The following is a 19,430-nucleotide window of genomic DNA, read 5'->3' on the forward strand; positions in this document are numbered from 1 at the left end:
TTGGGGTCACTTTGCCTCTGCAATCAAGCTCTCCCAATAAACGTGTGCGGAAGGATCCTGTTGCAGCGTTGTTCTTGCTGGCGAGTTGGGTGCACACAAGACGTGAGAGTGAGGGGTAAGAAGCAAGAGAGACTAGTGAGAGAGAGCAAACAGGGGCTGAACCGCCCTTTTTATAGTCTTTACTGTTGCTAGGTAACTGGGAAGGAGTTTAGCCTATAGGTCAGAAGCTTGGGCCATTGTCTACATGACTTCTAGCCATGCTTATCTTGTGGGGTCTGTGTGTGTGTGTGTGTGTGTGTGTGTGTTAACTTAGACAGGGGCCAGAGTTCCAGGAGCATGAGGGAACACCTACTGTGTCATGAAGGTGAATTATCACCATTCAGACCTCAGCTCACCTGGAGACCAGCCTGTCTGTGCAGAGCCCAATGCCCCACATGGTAGGATTAAGGTGATCTATTTCTACATTTGCCAAATTGGTTTGCCACTTCCAGCTCAAGTCACTGGAGGAAGTGTGACTTCAGAAAGGGCCAGGTGGCCTTCCTATGTGCAACAAGCCATAAAGATGACTTGATAAGGGACATTGTTATATACAAGGACGGGGAACAGCCTTGATTGCTAGAGTCTGGTGATTAGGGCTGCGATGAGCATGAAAAATACTTATGTTGAGTACTCCTCAGCTTCCACTAGCTTCTACACTCTCTATACTTTCTCTACTACACAGCTCTTTGAAACAAACCTAGGCCCATATCTTCACCTCGACACTCACTTCACAAGTTTTTGAGCATTGCCTAAGAGTATGGGAGTGTGCTGTGTTATGCTCACTTCCTTGCCCTTCCCTCTCTCGTGACCATATATGTATACATTTCTCCGATTTATCAACCTTTGTATTAAAAGGCTTTCTGGACTAGTTGAAGAGCCCACTGAGGGCAAGGTAGGCCTCTCTACACTTTAACTTTATAATACACTAACTGAAACAACTGTAGATTTAATGCAATGTTTTAGACTTTGGCTTGAACTAATATGAAGAGAGAAAGATGAAAAACACACATGACCAGTTATGGACAGACAGCCCTGGGGCTAATTCTATTTGATGTTAATCTTGTGAGGGGCTGCGTACAAGGAATGAGTCAGCACTCAGGTGATTTCCTGTAAGCCTGCTTCCCACCTTAATTTGTAAAATAATGATTGGGCAGATAAAAGGAAAGGTGGAGTGGAAGGTGGAGAGAGAAGAAGGAGAAAATGGAAGAGGGAGAGGACGCAGAGGAGGAGGAGGAAGAAGAAAAGCGAAGCAGAAGCATATGGCCTGGAGAAACTGCAAGTTCTAAGGGATCTCATAGATGTGGAAGATGGTAGTGTAGCGGTAGATCTGACCAATCTAGGCGCACAGCATGTATTCATATTAACTGAGTTGTGTTTTCATTGCTGGGGCATATTTAGGTTGGAGAGTTAACTCAACAATGACCAGTTGTGTACATTGGTAATAGTTGACAGAAGAAGATACCATTGTGCCTAGCTCTACATATTCTATATATGCTTCTGTTTTTATATATTTTATCTAGATTTGTAAATACTGGCATTTTCCATTGGATGGGGAAAGTAGTATGTACCTTGAAAATCCATGGTGATTTCTGAGAATATATCATTCTGAGAAGTGATTAGGTGTACATATGTGTACAGATGCATGCAGCCACACATGCACATGTGGAAGCTAGAAGTTATCCGCCGTACTCAATCAATCTCCATCTTATGAGGAAATGTCTTTCACTGAACCTGGAACTCACCATTTGGGCTAGACTGGTTGGCTAGTGAGCCCTTGGGACTCTCCGTCTCTGCATCCCTAGCTTCTGCTCTGGTTGTATACCATACTACTACTAGTCTAATAGGCGTTGTGATGGTTTGTATATTCTTGGACCAGGGAGTGGCACTATCTGGAGGTGTGGCCTGGTTGAAATGGGTGTGTCACTGTGGGTGTGGGCTTAAGACTCTCATCCCGATTGCCTGTAAGTCAGTCTTCCACTAGCAGCCTTTAGATGAAGACATTGAACTCTCAGCTCTGCCTGCACCATGCCTGCCTGGATACTGCCATGCTCACACCTTGATGATAATGGACTGAATGTCTAAACCTGTAAGCCAGCCCCAATTAAATGTTGTTTTTTATAAGACTTGCCTTGGTCATAGTGTCTGTTCACAGCAGTAAAACACTAAGACAGGCGTGTATGTCTTTCCTTCTCTCTCTCTCCCTTTAGTACAAGTCAATATCCAAAGCATTATTATAGACAGCGATATTAGTTTCTGCTCAGGATTACATTGGTTAAAGGCTCCAATGTTAAATCAAAATTATTCTTTTTCATAATTTATTTGTGACATTAGATATCTGTTCCTCCCTATAATGTTCTCTCTCATTGACAGAGGCCTTACTATTTGAAATGATCTCTCAAACACTGTAAACTTCTAACCACCCCTATAATTGAAAGATAAAAATAAAAACATCCTCCAACAGTGTTTGAAACAGCCAGTGCTTGGAAAGGAGGCCTATTTCTGAATGTGTTTCATATTTCTAGATGTGAACTGGACAAGGTCTTCTGAGATGACAGACCCCAGGCGTGACCAGGACTCAGTTCACCGGAAAACCACTTAGACTTACTAGATGGTAGTCTGGTTCACAGGAGATTGCATGGACTCTACTTAAAAACAAATGCTCTAAAAGTATTCTTTTCCCAAGTCTATTAGCCTCACTTACCACAAATATAGTCTCTCTCCAGCAATGGCTTAATTTCCCCTGTTTCTAGTCAAATAGTCTGAGGGGAAATAGTTGTGTTTTCTTGAAACTAGTGAAGGCTATTGCTAGCCCACTTAAACTACAGTACAATCTTATCTGACTTTGCAAAATTCAAGAGAAATCAAAACTCACTTGGTGGAATCTCTATAGCTATAATGGCTTTATAAAGAGGCATCCATGTAAGAAGAACAAGTTGGTGTTGATTTTAGGGAATCCTTGGAATCCCTGGTTAAATTTATCCTGGTATAAAATTATTTTAAAAAACCATAGAAGTGGATGACTAGTCTTAGATCTATAAACTAACTTAATTTATATCCTAAGAGTCTGGGATTAAGAACATAAAAATAATCATAGTCAAATCAACTGACTTACCAGTGTCATCATCAAAATCTGACAGGACTGATTCAATCCCATCTTCACTGCTTGCCGACTGCTCCTGAAGTCTTCGTGGCAAACTGGCAAGTCGCCCACTAAGGAATATTGGCTTTAAGGGCATTTTGTAGATCTTGGCCAATAACTAAGTAAGAAAACCACACCAAACAGTACACTTATATATTGGGAAATTCTCAGTGTCAGGAAATAGAAAGATTATAAATCATTATTAGAGGACTCAAAACTACAGGGGATCCTAAAAAATCAAAGTTATTGTGATTTGCATTTGAAAGGCAGTTGACGAGAGCATTAATATCAGGAAGCAGATGCAATAGTGCTCGCTCGTAAATAAAGCAATGGCTATTATTCATCATCTGAGATTTATATACTTTTATAAATTCACTAAGGTAACTGTGAATATGTCCAATATTGTTTTCTGTAGGGGACCCCAGAGAAGAATAGGGAAAATGGGACTTGGTTTTCCCTTCTCATGACCCACCTCCAAGGAAACAGAAGGGCAAAAGCAACCTGGGAGATGGGAAGGTTTGAGGACAAGGTAAAGGAGATAAAGCCATCTCTCCTCCTAGGGCTCAGCTAAAGACATTTGCTAGTGTTTTACGAATATCCTCTGAGGCATGTTTGGGGCTTGGAGCTGTGTGTGGGACGCCCCAGTACCTGAGAACAACGTCTGAGGTAATCCAAGGCAGGCAGGCACAGGTCTGTAGATGTAGCTCCAGCTCCAGGAACACAGTCTCCAATCTCTTTACAGTCTACCTCCCCTAGGGCAGTGTGGGGACAGGGACAAAATTACCCCTGCTTCCAATTAGAACAGAAGATCCCCATACTCACATTGTACCCAAAAGTACACACAAGGAAGAAAGGGGAATGTTACAGCAACTCATAGAACCTGATAAAAATCCTCTCTGAATTTTCTCCCTATGAGGAATATTTGCTCGGTTCTGGTCCCATACTCCTGGTGGCTGAGAGGGTATTTCTGAGACCACCACACAAATTCCTTTCGCTGCTGGATGATATGACTTCTGAGGCCTGTGAACTGCCCCAGAGGCAGGCCTGGAAGCCTGAAATGAGGTACGTGGCCTCATCTCTGGACCTCATCTTCTGCCAGCACTAGGCACTAAATGATGATAGTAAGTGAAGAGCCCAGGGAGAACAAACATGCGGGTGCTGCAGATGAGGCTCTCACGAGACTTACAGTAGCTTATTTTCATAGAGTTGCAGAGACTTACTACAGATTTTCTAAAGGTAAATAAATGAGAATCATAATTTTTATTCTCATGAATAAATGAATCTATTTCTATGGTTCTAATAAACTCATTTTATAGCACTATAATTATAGCTAATTGTCTGCAATTGTAACAGCAAACACCCTTTCATATGAGTCAATAGACATAATTACTAGGTGTTAGTGAGAATTCAGAAGCACCAAGGCATGCATGCTTCTACACAGAAGAAATAGACAAGTTCACATTTTAGATGACGGATGGCAAACTTTTTGTAAAGGGCAAGAGAGCAAGAACTTCAGGCTTTGTAGGTCATTCTGTCTGGGTTGTAACTCCACTTCTATTGCTATAGCAGAAAGTCAAATAAAACTGTTTTTTAGAAAGTCTGTTAGTGAGTTAGATTTGAACTGTAGGCCTCTATTTTCTGGTTTATTTTTATATATCTTACAGCTAAAACAGAGGCCAGGTTGAACTCATGCTGAAAAAGGAAGGTGGAAATGAACAAACAATAGTGTCATTTCCTATCTTCTTGATTATAGCACGTGTTACTTTTATGTTGTATATACTGAGTCTATATAAATAGGCTTTCTGGAACCAAGCAGTACCCAGGAGGCACAGCTGTATGGAGGGTTCTGTCTTTCCCACTGAACCCCAAGACTTACACCTTGACTCTCTCCTTCATAAATCACAAAATAAAATAGAATCTCTCTTTTCAAAATAACTTTCATGTGTACATTAATAATTTGGCACCTCTACATTCAGTCCCTAACATTTCTTTAAAATAAAGTCTCAAATTTCCAACATGCTTTTTAAAGTGCCTCTACCTGCATATTTCACAGACACCTGATGTGTCTAACTGTCCAAGGAACATGTATAGCCTTTTCTCCTTTGCTATGGTCTAAGTACCTGGACCTATGTGACATGAAAACATGAGTGGAAAATTTCAGGAGTAAGAAGTTCCTAAGTATTCGATGATATGTTATTGCCAGCAATGTGATGCAGTGTCCCTCTTGCTCCATCTCAGCTGGGGTGTGCCAAATCCCTCTGTGTTCTGCATCCAGGGTGGGTATGCTATCTACCTGTTGTCATTTCATAGGGCTACCACACTGCCTGATGTGGTATCAGTCTATTGCTGGCGCTGGTTTCTTTGTGTAATTTTTACTATTTGTTTATTTATTTACTTTTATTTTTATGTGTCTGAGTATTTGCCTGCCTGCATGTCTGTGCACCCCTTACATGCCTGGTGCTTGAGGAAGTTTGAAGAGGGAATTATATCCCCTGGGACTGGAGTTACAGATGACTGTGAGCTGACATGTGGGTGCTGGGAAATTGAACCCAGATCCTCTGGAAAAGCAACTAATATGTTTAACTGTTGATCTCCCTCTCCAGGCTTTATCATTAGTTTTTGTCAGTCTAATATCATACCTACTTTATAAATTAATTGTTGGTGTGCATGTACGTACAGGAAAAAACACACAGGCTTGGTAGTATTAGTAGTATTAAGAATTTTCTGGTGGTCTAAGAAAGTATCCTTGTAGGTAAAGATGGCAAATATATGTTGTAATATAACAGGGCAAAGACTGTACAACTCAGACTAAGAGCAAGTCAATCCTGAGACTTTCTTCCTTTTTTATGGTTTTAGAGCTTTATTGTAGAAAGACAGAGAAAGAGAGAAGGTAGAAAAAGAGAGACCAGCCATGGCCACGTGGGGTGTGGGGAGGGAAGGGGAGAAGGAGAGCGAGAGGCGAGAGTGAGAGGCAAGCGCTTACGAATCCTGATACTTCATTTTGCTCTTACTCTTACACGGAGGATAAGGGTGACACAAGTCAAATAACCTCTTTGTGTTCACAAAAGAATGACCAATGTATTAATTATCTATTGAGAAGGTAAAAGAACAGCATCAACCCTCTACTTTCTTATTTCCAAGGTTCTCTGACTCCATGTGTAAGCCTCTCAGATGAGCAAATGTCTTTTAAATTTGTGGTTAACCCTCCTGCTCCTTCTCTCAACCTCACCCAGTTAATCAGTTACAGTAGCATAGTAACTTAGCCTTAGATAAGTTAACCAGATACAGTAGCATAGTAACTTAGCCTTAGATAAATTAACCAGATACAGTAGCATAGTGACTTAGCCTTAGATAAGTTAACTGTTTGTTATTATACAGCAACCCTAAATATCTTGTTAGACCAAGTCTCACCCTCCACCAATGCTCTTTCCCCTCTGCTGCCTCAAGAACTGACAAGAAAGAAGACCAGGGCTGGCCCCTCAGTATCCTGTCTCTAGAGACCTCCCTACAAAACAATTTTGGGAAGGGTCTACAATGGCTGTGAATTATTAAAGGAGGGCTCCACTTACCCAGCCCCTTGACAAACTTCATAAGGCACATGATGTAACTAGTAGCTGCGTTAGCAAAGACCTGGATGTTGTCGGTATTGAGAAAAGCTTCAAACACATCGAACACAGGAGCCTGGCCTTTTCCTGAGGGAAGAAGATGATAGAATTTTAACAATGGTTTTTAACCCTTCAGGGTGCTAATACTCCCAGTACCTCCCAAAAAGTTTTAGAAAAGAGTGATTAGAAAAAATTTCTGGGGGTTAGAGAGATGGTTCAGTGGTTAAGAGCACTGGCTGCTTTTCCAGAGGTCCAGAGTTCAATTCCCAGCCACCACATGGTGGCTCACAACCATCTGTCATGAGATCTGATGTCCTCTTCTGGCATGTAGATGTACTCACATAGACAGAGCACTCATATACATACAATAAATAAGTAATTATTTTTTAAAAAGAAACATTTTTGGATCTTTTGACTGAATAGATACCACGCCTTGCTGCTTCACCAACATGGGAATGGTAAGAAGGCTAGGACGAAAGTTGGGTGGATAAATGGGGATAGAGCTATAGGAACATAAGCCTAGAATAATGTGTGGGTAGTAATGATAGTACAGTAAATATGGGATTACAAAAAATAGTAGAATATCTATAGACAAGGGAAGGACCCTTGAGACAAGTCTCTGATGAAATGCACTTATTTATTAGTTCCCGTGCTGAAGTCATAGGGATGAGTCTGCTCATTTTAGGAAATCCCGCTTTCAAGATTATATTTTTAAGTAAGAAAACTGGCAAGGCTGTCAATCAAGTGGCTCTAGACTGGCATCTAGGAACTTGATTCTCAGAATATTCCTAGGTAAGTTATCTCATAACGTGGTTCACTGTTCTAGACTGTGCAAACAGGTTAGTCTATACTGAACATGTGGGATGTGGAATATGCCAAGGACAATGTGTCTATGTGACCAGGTTTTCAATTGGGTCTCTAACTGGCTTCCTGTTCTGACACTTCCACTACTGATGGAAGAGTGCTCTGTGTGATGTTCCATGGGAGGCAAGAATGTAAGGAAACCTGTCGCCTTCCTCCAGATTTTGTCATCTTACCTTAAAACCAGGCTGTGCCCATATTATACCACCATAGTGAATCTTAGTCACAAGCCATGGAATAAACCTAAGCCATGTAATAATTCCTTTCAGAGCAGTACGATCTGTCCATGAGTCCTTCTGCTGGGTTTCTGAATGTCTGGGTGGACTCAGGGATCATTGAAACAATACCCTTGGACACCGGGCATGCTAGTCTATTTCTAGGTAGACCCAATATCCCTAATTCTGATCCCCCTGTATTATACTTTCCACTTTTCTTACTTAAAAATAAATAGATTCTGGCTTAGTATACCCTGTCCTAAATGCTAGGGACCAGATGTATTTGTGAATTTAGAGTTTTTCAGTTTGATATATTTTCTTAGATTTTACTGAGCATCTGAGATTGAGTACTATGGAATGACAACATCTTTTTTTTTTTTTTTTAAATTGGAGCATTTGTATTTTTGGATGATCATCTTATAACATTTTCCTCTGTGGTTTCAGAGAGAAACTCTACAGACCAATGACAGAGTGAGCAATACCAGCTCAGCAAGAGTGGGGCCTAATGAGCTCAGAGCTCTGGCTCGGCCGGCAGCCAATCCCAAATCCTAGCTATCTGCTATTTCCTGTTGACAAGACGTGGGCTGACAGTGTTTTTCCTTTTGTCCTTTTGATAACCCGAGACTTAGCATCAGGAATGAAGGTGCTATAGCAAGAATCACCTAACCGTTCTTACCCATAGAGTAGTCCCCAACCAGGTACTCCTTCACCTCTGACTTGTTCCCACTGTGCACTGTCTCCAGAGCACTGAACAGGGGTCTCCATCCCGACTGGATCTGTGCAGAGCACACCTCAACCAGCTCCCCAATGGAGGTGACCACCTGCACGGGCGAAGGAGGGCGGGATTAATTAACACAAGTGAACTTACAGGAAAGGTCATGTATTTCTCCTGCCCCCCCCCCCCCTTTCTGAGTTAATTTTGGTGAAAGAGAAAAACTGCTGAGTAAATTTTCACAGGATTAGCTTTCTGGTTTTTTTTTTTTTTTTTTTTTTTTGGGTGTTTGCCTCCTTATTGCCATGCATTATAGATTCAGGTCTTTTCCCACCTATGATCCTGCTTGTGGACGTTGTACATCGTGGTGCGGAGCCTAGTGCGCACCACGATGTACAACGTCCACAAGCAGCTCCCCTCCCCTCCCCTCCCCTCCCCTCCTCTCCTCTCTCCTTTCTTTCCTCTCTCTTTTTCTTAAAATATTTATGTGTGTGTGTTTTGTCTGTCTGTCTGTCTGTCTGTCTGTCTGTCTGTGTATCACTATAGACAGTTGTAAGCTATCATGTGCTGGGAATCAATCCTGGGTCCTCTGGAAGAGCAGCCAGTGCTCTTAACCACTGAGCAATTTCTCTATCCCCAAGTTTATCTTTTTATTATTATATTTTAATTCTATCTTTCAGGGAATACGTGTTTAATTTTGGTACGGTCTGACTCATTAAGTTTTCTTTTTAAGGGTCATATTGCTGGAATTGCTTCCAAGAAACCTTGGACTTGCTCATCTTTATAGTTCTTGTTCATGTTAAGTCATGGCGAATTTTCATTGTGTGTGTGTGTGTGTGTGTGTGTGAGAGAGAGAGAGAGAGAGGGAGATGAAGGTTTAAGATCATTTTTCTTACAAATGTCCAAGTACAACTGGCTGAAAACAGTCTTTTTCCTCCATTGAACTGCAATGACATCTTCATCACAAGTCAATTGAGCAAACACAGAAGGATTTTTTATTTAGGGTCTTCTCTTCTTATATGAACCCTTGCAACTGTAATGTCCCCACAAATACTGATTTATAACACAAATTCAGTATGTCATGTTCTCACTCAAGGCATCTTTAAACATTCCTTGTCATTTCTTCAGTGACTTAAGGGTTACTTGGAAGTTTGATGTTTGATTTATAAATACTTGTACATTTCCCAAGTCGATTTATTTATTATGAACGCAATTCCATTATGGATAGAAAATATACTTCTATGCTTTAAATTTGGTTAAACTTACTGAGATTTGTTTTATAGGTTTGCATATAAACTATTATAAAATTGTTCTGCATGCACTTGAAAAAAATGTGCTTAATTTCACTCAGACTGGTTCACAGTGCGGCTCATTACTTATACGCTGAGTTGGTGTCTAGTTGTTACATCATTTCCTCTGAGGGAAGAGTTATCATGTAAATCACAGGGAAATGTGCATAGTACAAGCATCACATGACTGGTTATATATAGCTCATACACTTTAATACAGTTCCTACTACTCTCCATCCCCATGATATTGTCATCTTTCTAAATTGAAATTCTGTGCTCATTAAACAATAGCATTCCATTCTTTTCAACTGTGATCCTTATATTATCTATATCTCCTTTTTGTTGGTTTGTTCTTCATGAATTTGTAAGCTTGCAAGGGTTTATGTGTAAGGGTCAGAAGCTGACACTGGCTATCTTCCTTTATTGCTTCCTACCCAATTTTTTTTTTGAAACCACTGTACCTGGAATTTGCTGATTTGACCAGGCTAGCTGGCCACTGAACCCTAAGGATGCTCTTGTCTCCAGTTCACCAGTGTTGGGTTTACACGATGCACCATCATGCCTGCTTCTTGCATAGGTGCTGGGATCTAACTGAGGTCCTCCAGCTTAGCCAGCCAGCCCGGTAATGACTGAACCATCTCCACAGCCCCAGAGACACTTACTGATATGTCTTCCTAACAAACTGAGCTAGTTATAATTATAAAATCCTAGTTTTACTTTCTAGTAATAGTAATACTATTTCTATTTCTAGATATAACCATTTCTTTCTTTTTGTGTGTGTGTGTGTGTTTTTTGAGACAGGGTTTCTCTGTATAGCCCTGGCTGTCCTGGAACTCACATTGTAGACCAGGCTGGCCTCGAACTCAGAAATCCACCTGCCTCTGCCTCCCGAGTGCTGGGATAAAGGTGTGCGCCACCACGCTCAGCTGATTACCCATTTCTAGTAATAGTAATCCTCTTCACTTGTCTTTTGTTTTTGACCTGACACGGTTGCAATTCTGCCAACTCCCTCAAAGTTAGAATCTACATAGCTCTCGTTTTTAACTGTCTTCTTGTCTCAGTCCAATTTCCTTCCTTCTCACAACAAGAAAAGTAGACCACTCTTGTGATCCTCCTGCCTTGGTCTCCTAAGTCCCGGAATAGGAGGCACAAACCAACACCCCTGGCTTTTGATTCCATTTGATGATGTGGCTAGTACAAACATCTGTGGAGAAGACTTGCATGGATGTTTTTTTTCTTTTCATTTCTCTTGGGGACATACTGTTGGAAGAACTTCCAGGTCGTGTTCTGAACTAAGTAAAGAATCTGCTTCCATATCCATTCTGACGTTAACTTCCTCTATAACTTATCTGTAGTTATTACCTCTTTGGTTTTAACCACCCCAGTAACTGAAGCAGTACTCATTGTGGGTTCACTGTACATTTCTGTGATGATGCTGAGTCTCCTCAATGCTATCATGGACGAGGCTCTATAGACATCCAGCATTTTGCTGTTTCTCACACATACCGTGCCCTTGGTTCTTCCATTCTACCTTTACCACATTCTTTTACATTAAACACATGGTCGTTTTAACATCTCTCTCTTTTTTTTTTTAACTTCTCCTTATGTGTTACTTTCTTCAGTTTGCTAACATGAACCTTCAAGTTGGCAAATTATAATCTAGTTAATACCAACTTTATTTTTGGGGAAAAAAAGAAGAATTATGCTTCTAAATGTCCTCATTTCCTCTCTCTTTTTTTTTCTGATGCTACTCATGTTTATATTTAAGCTTGGCCTAAGTAAAACTAAGCTATGTAAGATGTCATTGGTTCTACAACCTTGAGAGCATGGTGTGACAAGCTTTGTCTTCATCAAAACAACCCAGGGTAGAGGATATGTGTGTGCCTACACCTTTCTGATTGTCACTTTTGGGGTATTTTAATAGTGTTCATTTTCTTGCCAGTATGCCATTGCATTTAAAGAAAATGAATAAGCCATCAACATCTGAGCTGATTTCAGAGAAAGGGCCTGTTGCGCTCTCTCCCACCACTGTGCCATACATGAGGTCACTGAGTTTGCTTCTTTCCATCTGTCTCCCATTAGACAGAATGACTGTGGTGGATAACATGGTCTAGATAAGATACAAATCAATCCAGCCAGATTCTCTAGCTCTGTGTTTCATTTCCACCGATCACTAGGTGATCCTGGCCAGATTGTTTAATCTCTCTTTGTCACCAGCCTAGGAAGACAGTATGCAAAACAGAGAACAGTATCTGCCTCGCTCTCACCAAATGCCTGCCCTGGAGAGAGGATGGATGCAGAAGCCCGTCTAGCACTGACCTGGTCTTGGACATCTTCATCACAGAGCTCTAGCTGCATGATGCGCTCAAAGGGCCGGAAGAGTGCTTCGTTAAAGTGGAAGTGAGGTGGCTCACTCCAGTCAGTGAGAACCTCTGTCAAGATATCATGGATGAAGGAAACGGCCTTCTGAGACACATGGCGTTCTTTATGGCAGGCAGCCTATACAAGAGAGGGCCGAATGCCAACAGGAAGTCAAGCAGGGAGAATATGGCTTCTGGAGGCTACCTCATTATTTGAAGATAGAAAAGGTAATTCTGTCTACATACAAACTTCTAAGGGATTTTAGTGTACACATGATATGTACACCAAATTGCACTTGAAAATTTAACCACTGGTCAGATACAACTTCAATGTTACCTTGAGGCTTCTGGAAGAGTAAGGTTTCTATTATTTTCTTTTTTATGCAGCATGGAAGTTTCCTTCAGCAGTACAGAGCAGGCTCACCTATCTGGAAAGTGCTCCTGGTTCATCTTTAGTCATCCGCCTAACACATTAAGATCATTTGTCCCCTAGTGAGATGGGGCAGTTGTAATGAGAACTCAAATTGTTTCACACAGTTTGGATCTAATGTTCTTTATTGATTTTGTTCCACACTGGCTCTCAACTTTGACCTGGAACTTGCTTTGTGTAATGGCATAACAGAGATCATTTCATATGTTAAAAAAAAAAAAAACTGATAGGAAGTTTGTGCTGTTACTGTCTGGGGGAATCCTAAGGAGACCATGTGAATAAGTGGGGACTGTTTGTCAGAGGCAAACCTATATTAGAGTCTATGTAGAAAGAGAACTATGCCCCCCTCCTACCCAGTTAAAGCTACCAAGAACCAGTTTGTACCAGTCTTTGTATCAGTGGACTACAGCATACAAGGAAAACCATGTGAGCTCAGTCAAGCTAGCTGTCTTCCTTAGGGTTTCTATTTCTATGCAAAGACACCATGACCAAAAACAACTTGGAGGAAAAAAAAAAGGGTTTATTTCATTTTATATTTCCAGAAAACAGTCTATCATTAAGGGAAGTCAGGGAAGAAACTCAAGATGGGAAAAAGAACTGGAGACAGGAACTGATGCAGAAGGCATGCAAGGGTGCTGCAAAAGGCATGCAAGGGTGCCGTAGCAGGCATGCAAGGGCACTGCAAGAGGCATGCAAGGATGCTGCAGAAGGCATGCAAGAGTGCTGTTCACTGTCTTGCTCCTTATGGTTTGCTCAGCCTGCTTTATTAATCTTTTAAAAATTTATCTTATTTATATGAGTACACTGCAGCTGTCTTCAGATACACCAAAAAGGGCATTAGACCCTGTTACAGATGGTTGTAAGCTACCATGTGGTTACTAGGAATTGAACTCAGGACCTCTGGCAGAGCAGTCAGTTCACTTAACTGCTGAGCCATCTCTCTAGCCCATAGACTGTTTTATTATATACCCTGGACCACCAGCCCAAGGTAGCATCACACATAGTGATTTGGGTCTGACTACATTAAATGTCAATCAAGAAAATGCTCCGCAGGCTTGCCCAAAGGCCAACCTGATGGGGGTTCTTCCCAAATGACTCTAGCTTGGTTGAGCTGGAATAAAACTAGGCAGCACGGTAGTTCAGACCAGAATTACCAGAGCATTTTCTTCAAGTTGTAATACAGAGGATCATGAGCTAAATAAATGGCTTTTGTTTGAAACTCCCAAGCTTTCGGTATAGCTAATTACAGCATAATACCCAGCTGATACAGTCTTTGGCCTTGACTAAATTGGTATTTTTCTACCGTTCTTCCTTAATAGTCTATCCTCAGGCAAATAAATTAACTTCTATGAAATATTTTCTTATATATCTTTACTAGGTAAGCACTACAGCACACTTATGAACGGTTATCATTGTAAATATGGCAATAATGTTTTGTTACGTAGCCAGTGGTTTGAATGAGCAATGATCCGCATAGGCTCAGGGTATTTATTTGAGCACCTGATCCCCTGCTGGCACACTGTTTGGGGAGGTAGCACAGCCTTGCTGGAGGAAGTGACCCTAGGGGTGGGCTTTGAGATTTTATAGCCTCTCTCACTACCTTCAGTTTGCTTACTCTGCTTTATCTATCCCTGAAGACATTATCCTCTCAGCTTCCTGCTTCAGCTATGCCTCCCTGCCATCATGGCTCTCTTAGAGCTTAAGCCTAAATAAAGACTTCCCTCTATTAAGTTGCCTGAGTCACAGCACCGGCAAAGTGATTAATAGAGCCAGTCATCATGAGCAGAGATGGTTAGATATAGGGCAACATCAAACCCTATCCTATAAACTGCTTTCCTTCAGAGAGCAGAAGGATGTTAGGATTCATTTATTTTATGGAGGAAACCAGGATATATGGTTCACCTTCTAAAGTATCATGTCTTTAGTCACTGAGTTATCACAGAAGAGACACAAGAACCAAAGGTGTTGCCTCAAAGAAAAGAATTGATTCAGGACTCTTTCTTTTGGCTCCAGATTCAGGTTGAGAGCAGAACCTAAGAAAACAAAAAAGCCAGCTTTGCGAGGAAACTAGTTGAGCTGTATACTTGGAAAGGAACAGGGCCATAGTGACACCATGGTTGCCCTGCCTTTCAGAGTGAGCCTTCAGATGCTTTGATATATAATCAGGACAGTAATGCTTGTGACCAGGTCACAGATAGCTCTCGTCGCACTCTAAACTCAGCCTCTACGCTGACTCTGCAGCAGGACTCCCTTAGAGCTCACATTTATGGGCTCTTCTCAGCTTCCAATCTCACCTCCACCAGGTGCGGGGCCACAAGGCTCCAGCAGCGCATCACATGGAGCAGGGGCCGGGCTTTGCTCCTCACAATCCTCAGCATGGCATCCCCCAGGCGGAACAGGTGGAGAGCGCTTTTTTGATCCTGGGTAGACTTGACTTCACCTACAAGAAGGAGAGCCGAGAGAGCCCAAACGTAGGTATAGTTCAGTAGACTCCAGCACAAAAAGATGTTGAAACTCAAGGCAGTGTTCTCAGCTAGTGAGACAGTTTGAGATGGCTCATCAAGGAAGGAGAGAGCCCTCTATTCAACACTAGCAAGGCGGTTCATTCAGCAGGACCAAAACCTCTCCTTGACTGAATACAGTGTTCCCAGAGAAAAAGCCACGAGCAATGGTTTAAATAGTAAGGCTGGAGAGTCAGACCTGTCTCATAGCTGTACTGGAATGGACAAAGGATTTCCCTCTAATCCCCCGATGAGCTCATGTATAAAACAAGGGGTAAATGTATCTATTCCTTAAAATTCCCATTATCTTTAAATGAATGTGATGACTCCTATCCAGTGCTTAGCATGGGCCCAGCTCACACAGATGAGTATTTTTATCTGTAGTAATTATGATTTTTACTGTCATCTTTCACACATGGGACTGGCATCAAAGATTGGGGCTATTTCCTCCTTACTTACCAACAGGTTCTTCAGGGAAAATTACCTGGCATTGTCAGAGAGTAATCCACTGTGTCTGTCACTGAATGGAAAAGCTGGGACTGAGATGCTTTTTTGAGTTGGTAGAGGAACCCTCCCAAGGCTGTTAAGTTCAACTTGTCGGTCGCATCATCAAAGAGCCTGGGTGCAAATAAACATACATTATGTGGGAAGGTGTCAGAACGTGTATGGCAAACTGGGTGATACAATTAACAAAACTGCTGTGAAGGCACTGCAGAGAAATGGATGGTATTGTCCTAAGTATTATTAATGTGAACAAGTCTGCACTAACCATGGGATTTTGATGCAAAGAAAACCACAAAACATACTTGAAAAAAAAAATCTTTGCAGCTTTCAGGGCCAGCCACATGTGGTAAGCACTCCTAACTGTTTGGCAAGAATGTGAAAGAATACGAGTTATTGCTTCCAGATATTCCAGGAGGTAAGACATTAGGGGCCAACAGCCACAGTGAGCTGTGAGGTATCTATGGTCTACCTGCCAAGCCTGTGGTGATGTCAGTGGTATGGGATGCCATGTGCTGCTCAAGGGACATTGTCTTGAACAAAAATTGAATCTTGAGCCTGTTTGAAGAACTAAACTAAGACATACTAAATTGTAAGACAGAAATAGTTTAGAATATGAGGCATGGAAAGATATTACATATTCTATAAATCCAGCCTAGAGAACAAGTAAACACACCTGAAATTTAACAACAAAAGTTGAAGACCTAGTTTGAAAACGAGCCAAGGATGTGAAGGGACAAGGATGCACAAATGACTGGTGGGATCACAGGAAAACACTGAACATGCCTTTTTGTTTCTGTCTATAAGGAGGGAGGGCCAAATCAAAACCACAAGTTACTACTTGACACCAGAATGAGCCTTTGAAGATGTTAAATAGTTCTGATCATTTTAGTGCATGAAATAATTTCATATGTAATGAGTACTAAAGTATTTTATCAAAATGTCATCCATTGTGATCTGGTATCAGAGTGCCATGCATAATTAAAATTCTGTAATTTTAGGGCTGGATAGACAGCCCAGCAGTTAAGAGCACTGGCTGATTTCTCAGAGGACCCATGTTCAACTCCCAGCACATGGTTGCTCATAACCATTTGCGGCTCCAGTTCCAGGGGACACTGGGCTCTCTTCCGCAACCCTTGTGAACATGTGGGACATGGGCATACATGTGGGTAAAATGTCAATATACATTTAGAAAGATTAAAAATTGTCTCTGCAGAGTTAGTGGCTGGGATGCGGCTTCCTTTGTAGAGTATTTTCAGAGCATGCCCAAAGCCTAGGGTTCTGGTGTTACAGCTCTATAATCCTAGTAGTTAGGAGGTGAAGGCGAAGAAGTAAGTTCAAGGCAGTCCTCGGCTACATAGCAAATTTGAGATCAGCCTAAGATACATGAGATTCTATCTTAAAACAAAACAAAACAAAACAAAATAAACAAACCCAAACAACATCAACAAGGAAGAAAGAAAGAAGGAAAGAGAGAAAGAAAGAAAAAGAAAGGAAAAGAAAAAAAAGTCCTTGTACTTTTGTTCTGCTCTTAGATTCTGTCTGTAAGTAGCAAGAATCTCTAGAAACTCTGAAGCATTTGCTGGCTCTATCATTTTAAAGTGTAATGGCTTAAAACAAATTAGTTGACTCCACTGACCTATATTTCCTCCTCTAAGAAATAAAGTTCATAACTCATGGCTGGGGAGCCTGGAGTTTTGTCTGGTCTGTGTGAAGTGTCTGGGAAAGTGCTTGATACCATAGCCACTAACTAATGTTAATTTATATTGTCATCTCATTATTATGGCCTGTCCATTGGATGCTTTGAGAGAACAGGATGCAGTCTGAGCATGGGAGCTGAATCTCAGCAGATGATCTCAGGCAGAGGAAGCAGAGGGGCTCAAGACCTTAGCCTACGTGTAAGACCTATCTTTTTGAGTAAACTGACCATTCCCAGACAGAAAGTGAGACAAAAAGAGAACAACACACACACACACACACACACACACACACACACACACAGAGACATTGATATGAAGGGGGTCATCCAAAATAATGATTATCAGCATACCATGCTTTGTATAAAAATATTTAACAAACTTTAAAATTTATTTTTGTAGCCAGTATTAATAGATATTTAATTATAATAAATTGCCTCTTTGAGTAATTCTTCCAAGAAATTCTATTAAAGTCTTTTGTGTCTACTTCAAGATAATTATATTTGCAACTGAGGCCTTATGTTGGCAGTAGATATTCGATAGAAAAACACAGCACACAAAACACACACGCACATAGCATACACAGCACATACCCAACACACACCTGCACATACATACACACACTCATATCCAAGACTCACACACACCAGCACATACACACAGTACACACAGTACACACACATCTCATTTGCTATTTTCTAGTTTGCTTCTGGATTTTCTAGTTTGCTTCTAGATCGTTAACCATTTCTTTTTCTTATGCTCTAGTAAACAGACTACACGAGTGTGCTATACTCTTCCTGACACCCGTGTACCACTTCCTGGATTTTAAAACACTTTAATAGCCAATTTATTGGATACCTAGAAGCAAGTGATTTTCTACCAGTTAGAACATGTACAAATTGTGTGACTCAGTGGGGGAAAAGTGAGTCTAGGTTTAACCGTTTCTATAGAAACCAGCAGGCTCCTCAATGTCAAAGTTAGAACAGGAAGTCAGGCTGTCGGAGCCCAGCCAGTGAATCAGTGTTCAGCCTGCTGCCCTAGCACCTCCGCTGTGCCCTTTTGGTAGGAAGCCTGGGTGTAACAACTATACTTTAAGGGATAAATAAGGGGATGTGGTGTGGCTGGTGATCACAAGCACTCCCAGAACCAAACCCTGTTGTCAAACATTTGAGGCAGCAACTGATTTGCCTTCTTTACCTTAATGTGGTTCTTAGACATCAGTAAGTACCATATTTACGGGTGGGAATGTTTTTATTATTTTATTTTGTGAGTATGAGTGTGTGTGTGTGTGTGTACACGTGCATAAACCTAAAGTTGACAATGGGTGTCTTCCTTGATTGTTTTTTCCATCTTGAGCTTTTTCATTCCACTTATTGCTGCAGGTTCTCTTACTGAATCCAGGGTTTGACAATTTTTGCTAGCCTAGGTAACTGGTTTGGCTTAGGGAGCCTGTCTTCAACTCCCAAGTGGTATGATCTCAGGGAGCTACCAGGCCTGCCTGGCCTTTTATGTGAGGCCTGCAAATCTGAACTCTGATTTCCATCTTTGTGCAATAAACACATTGTCCACTGAGCTATTTCTACAACCCATAGTAAGGGGTTTTGTAGCAAGAGTCACTAAAATTTAAGTATTACTTAATTCAACCTCATAACTACCCTCTGAAAATTACTTTTAAAAAGAATCTTATTTTACTGGCAAGGAAGTCAGACATGATAGTAAAACCATAGACTAAATTTCAGGTAGTCCACTTCAGACCTGGAACTCAGGCATTAGAGGATGGTTCATTCAAAAAATGGTGTGTGGTAGGAAGGAAGACAATGGAAAGAGGGATGGGGACAGTTCAGTTGATATCCATTGATTGTTGCCTTGCAAGCCCAAGAAGCTGGATTCAACCCCCGAGCTCACATAAAAAAGCAGAGTGTAATGTCTCACACTTGTAACAAACCCTGGTGTGAAGGAGGCACGTACAAGTCTGGATCTGGAACTTGCTGGTCAGCCAGGTAGCTTACTTGATAAGCTTGAGAAATACTGCCTCAAAAAGCAAAACAAACAAACAAACAAACAAACAAACAAGTAGATAG

At 41.3% G+C, this 19,430-nt stretch overlaps 1 protein-coding gene across 1 annotated transcript in view; it reads right to left on the reverse strand.

Moving 5' to 3' along the window:
* Arfgef3 (ARFGEF family member 3) overlaps window positions 1-19,430 on the reverse strand; it is a 146,413-nt gene that overhangs the window by 17,685 nt on the left and 109,298 nt on the right. The window contains exons 20-26 of the mRNA XM_021173858.2: window positions 15,636-15,769; window positions 14,945-15,090; window positions 12,180-12,359; window positions 8,536-8,680; window positions 6,748-6,870; window positions 3,827-3,930; window positions 3,152-3,296 (exon numbers count right to left, since the gene is read on the reverse strand). Of these exons, the coding sequence (XP_021029517.1) occupies window positions 3,152-3,296; window positions 3,827-3,930; window positions 6,748-6,870; window positions 8,536-8,680; window positions 12,180-12,359; window positions 14,945-15,090; window positions 15,636-15,769 (977 nt within the window). The remainder of the gene's footprint in view (window positions 1-3,151; window positions 3,297-3,826; window positions 3,931-6,747; window positions 6,871-8,535; window positions 8,681-12,179; window positions 12,360-14,944; window positions 15,091-15,635; window positions 15,770-19,430) is intronic.

The sequence above is a fragment of the Mus caroli genome, chromosome 10 (assembly GCF_900094665.2).
Source record: "Mus caroli chromosome 10, CAROLI_EIJ_v1.1, whole genome shotgun sequence".
Taxonomy (NCBI): domain Eukaryota; kingdom Metazoa; phylum Chordata; class Mammalia; order Rodentia; family Muridae; genus Mus; species Mus caroli.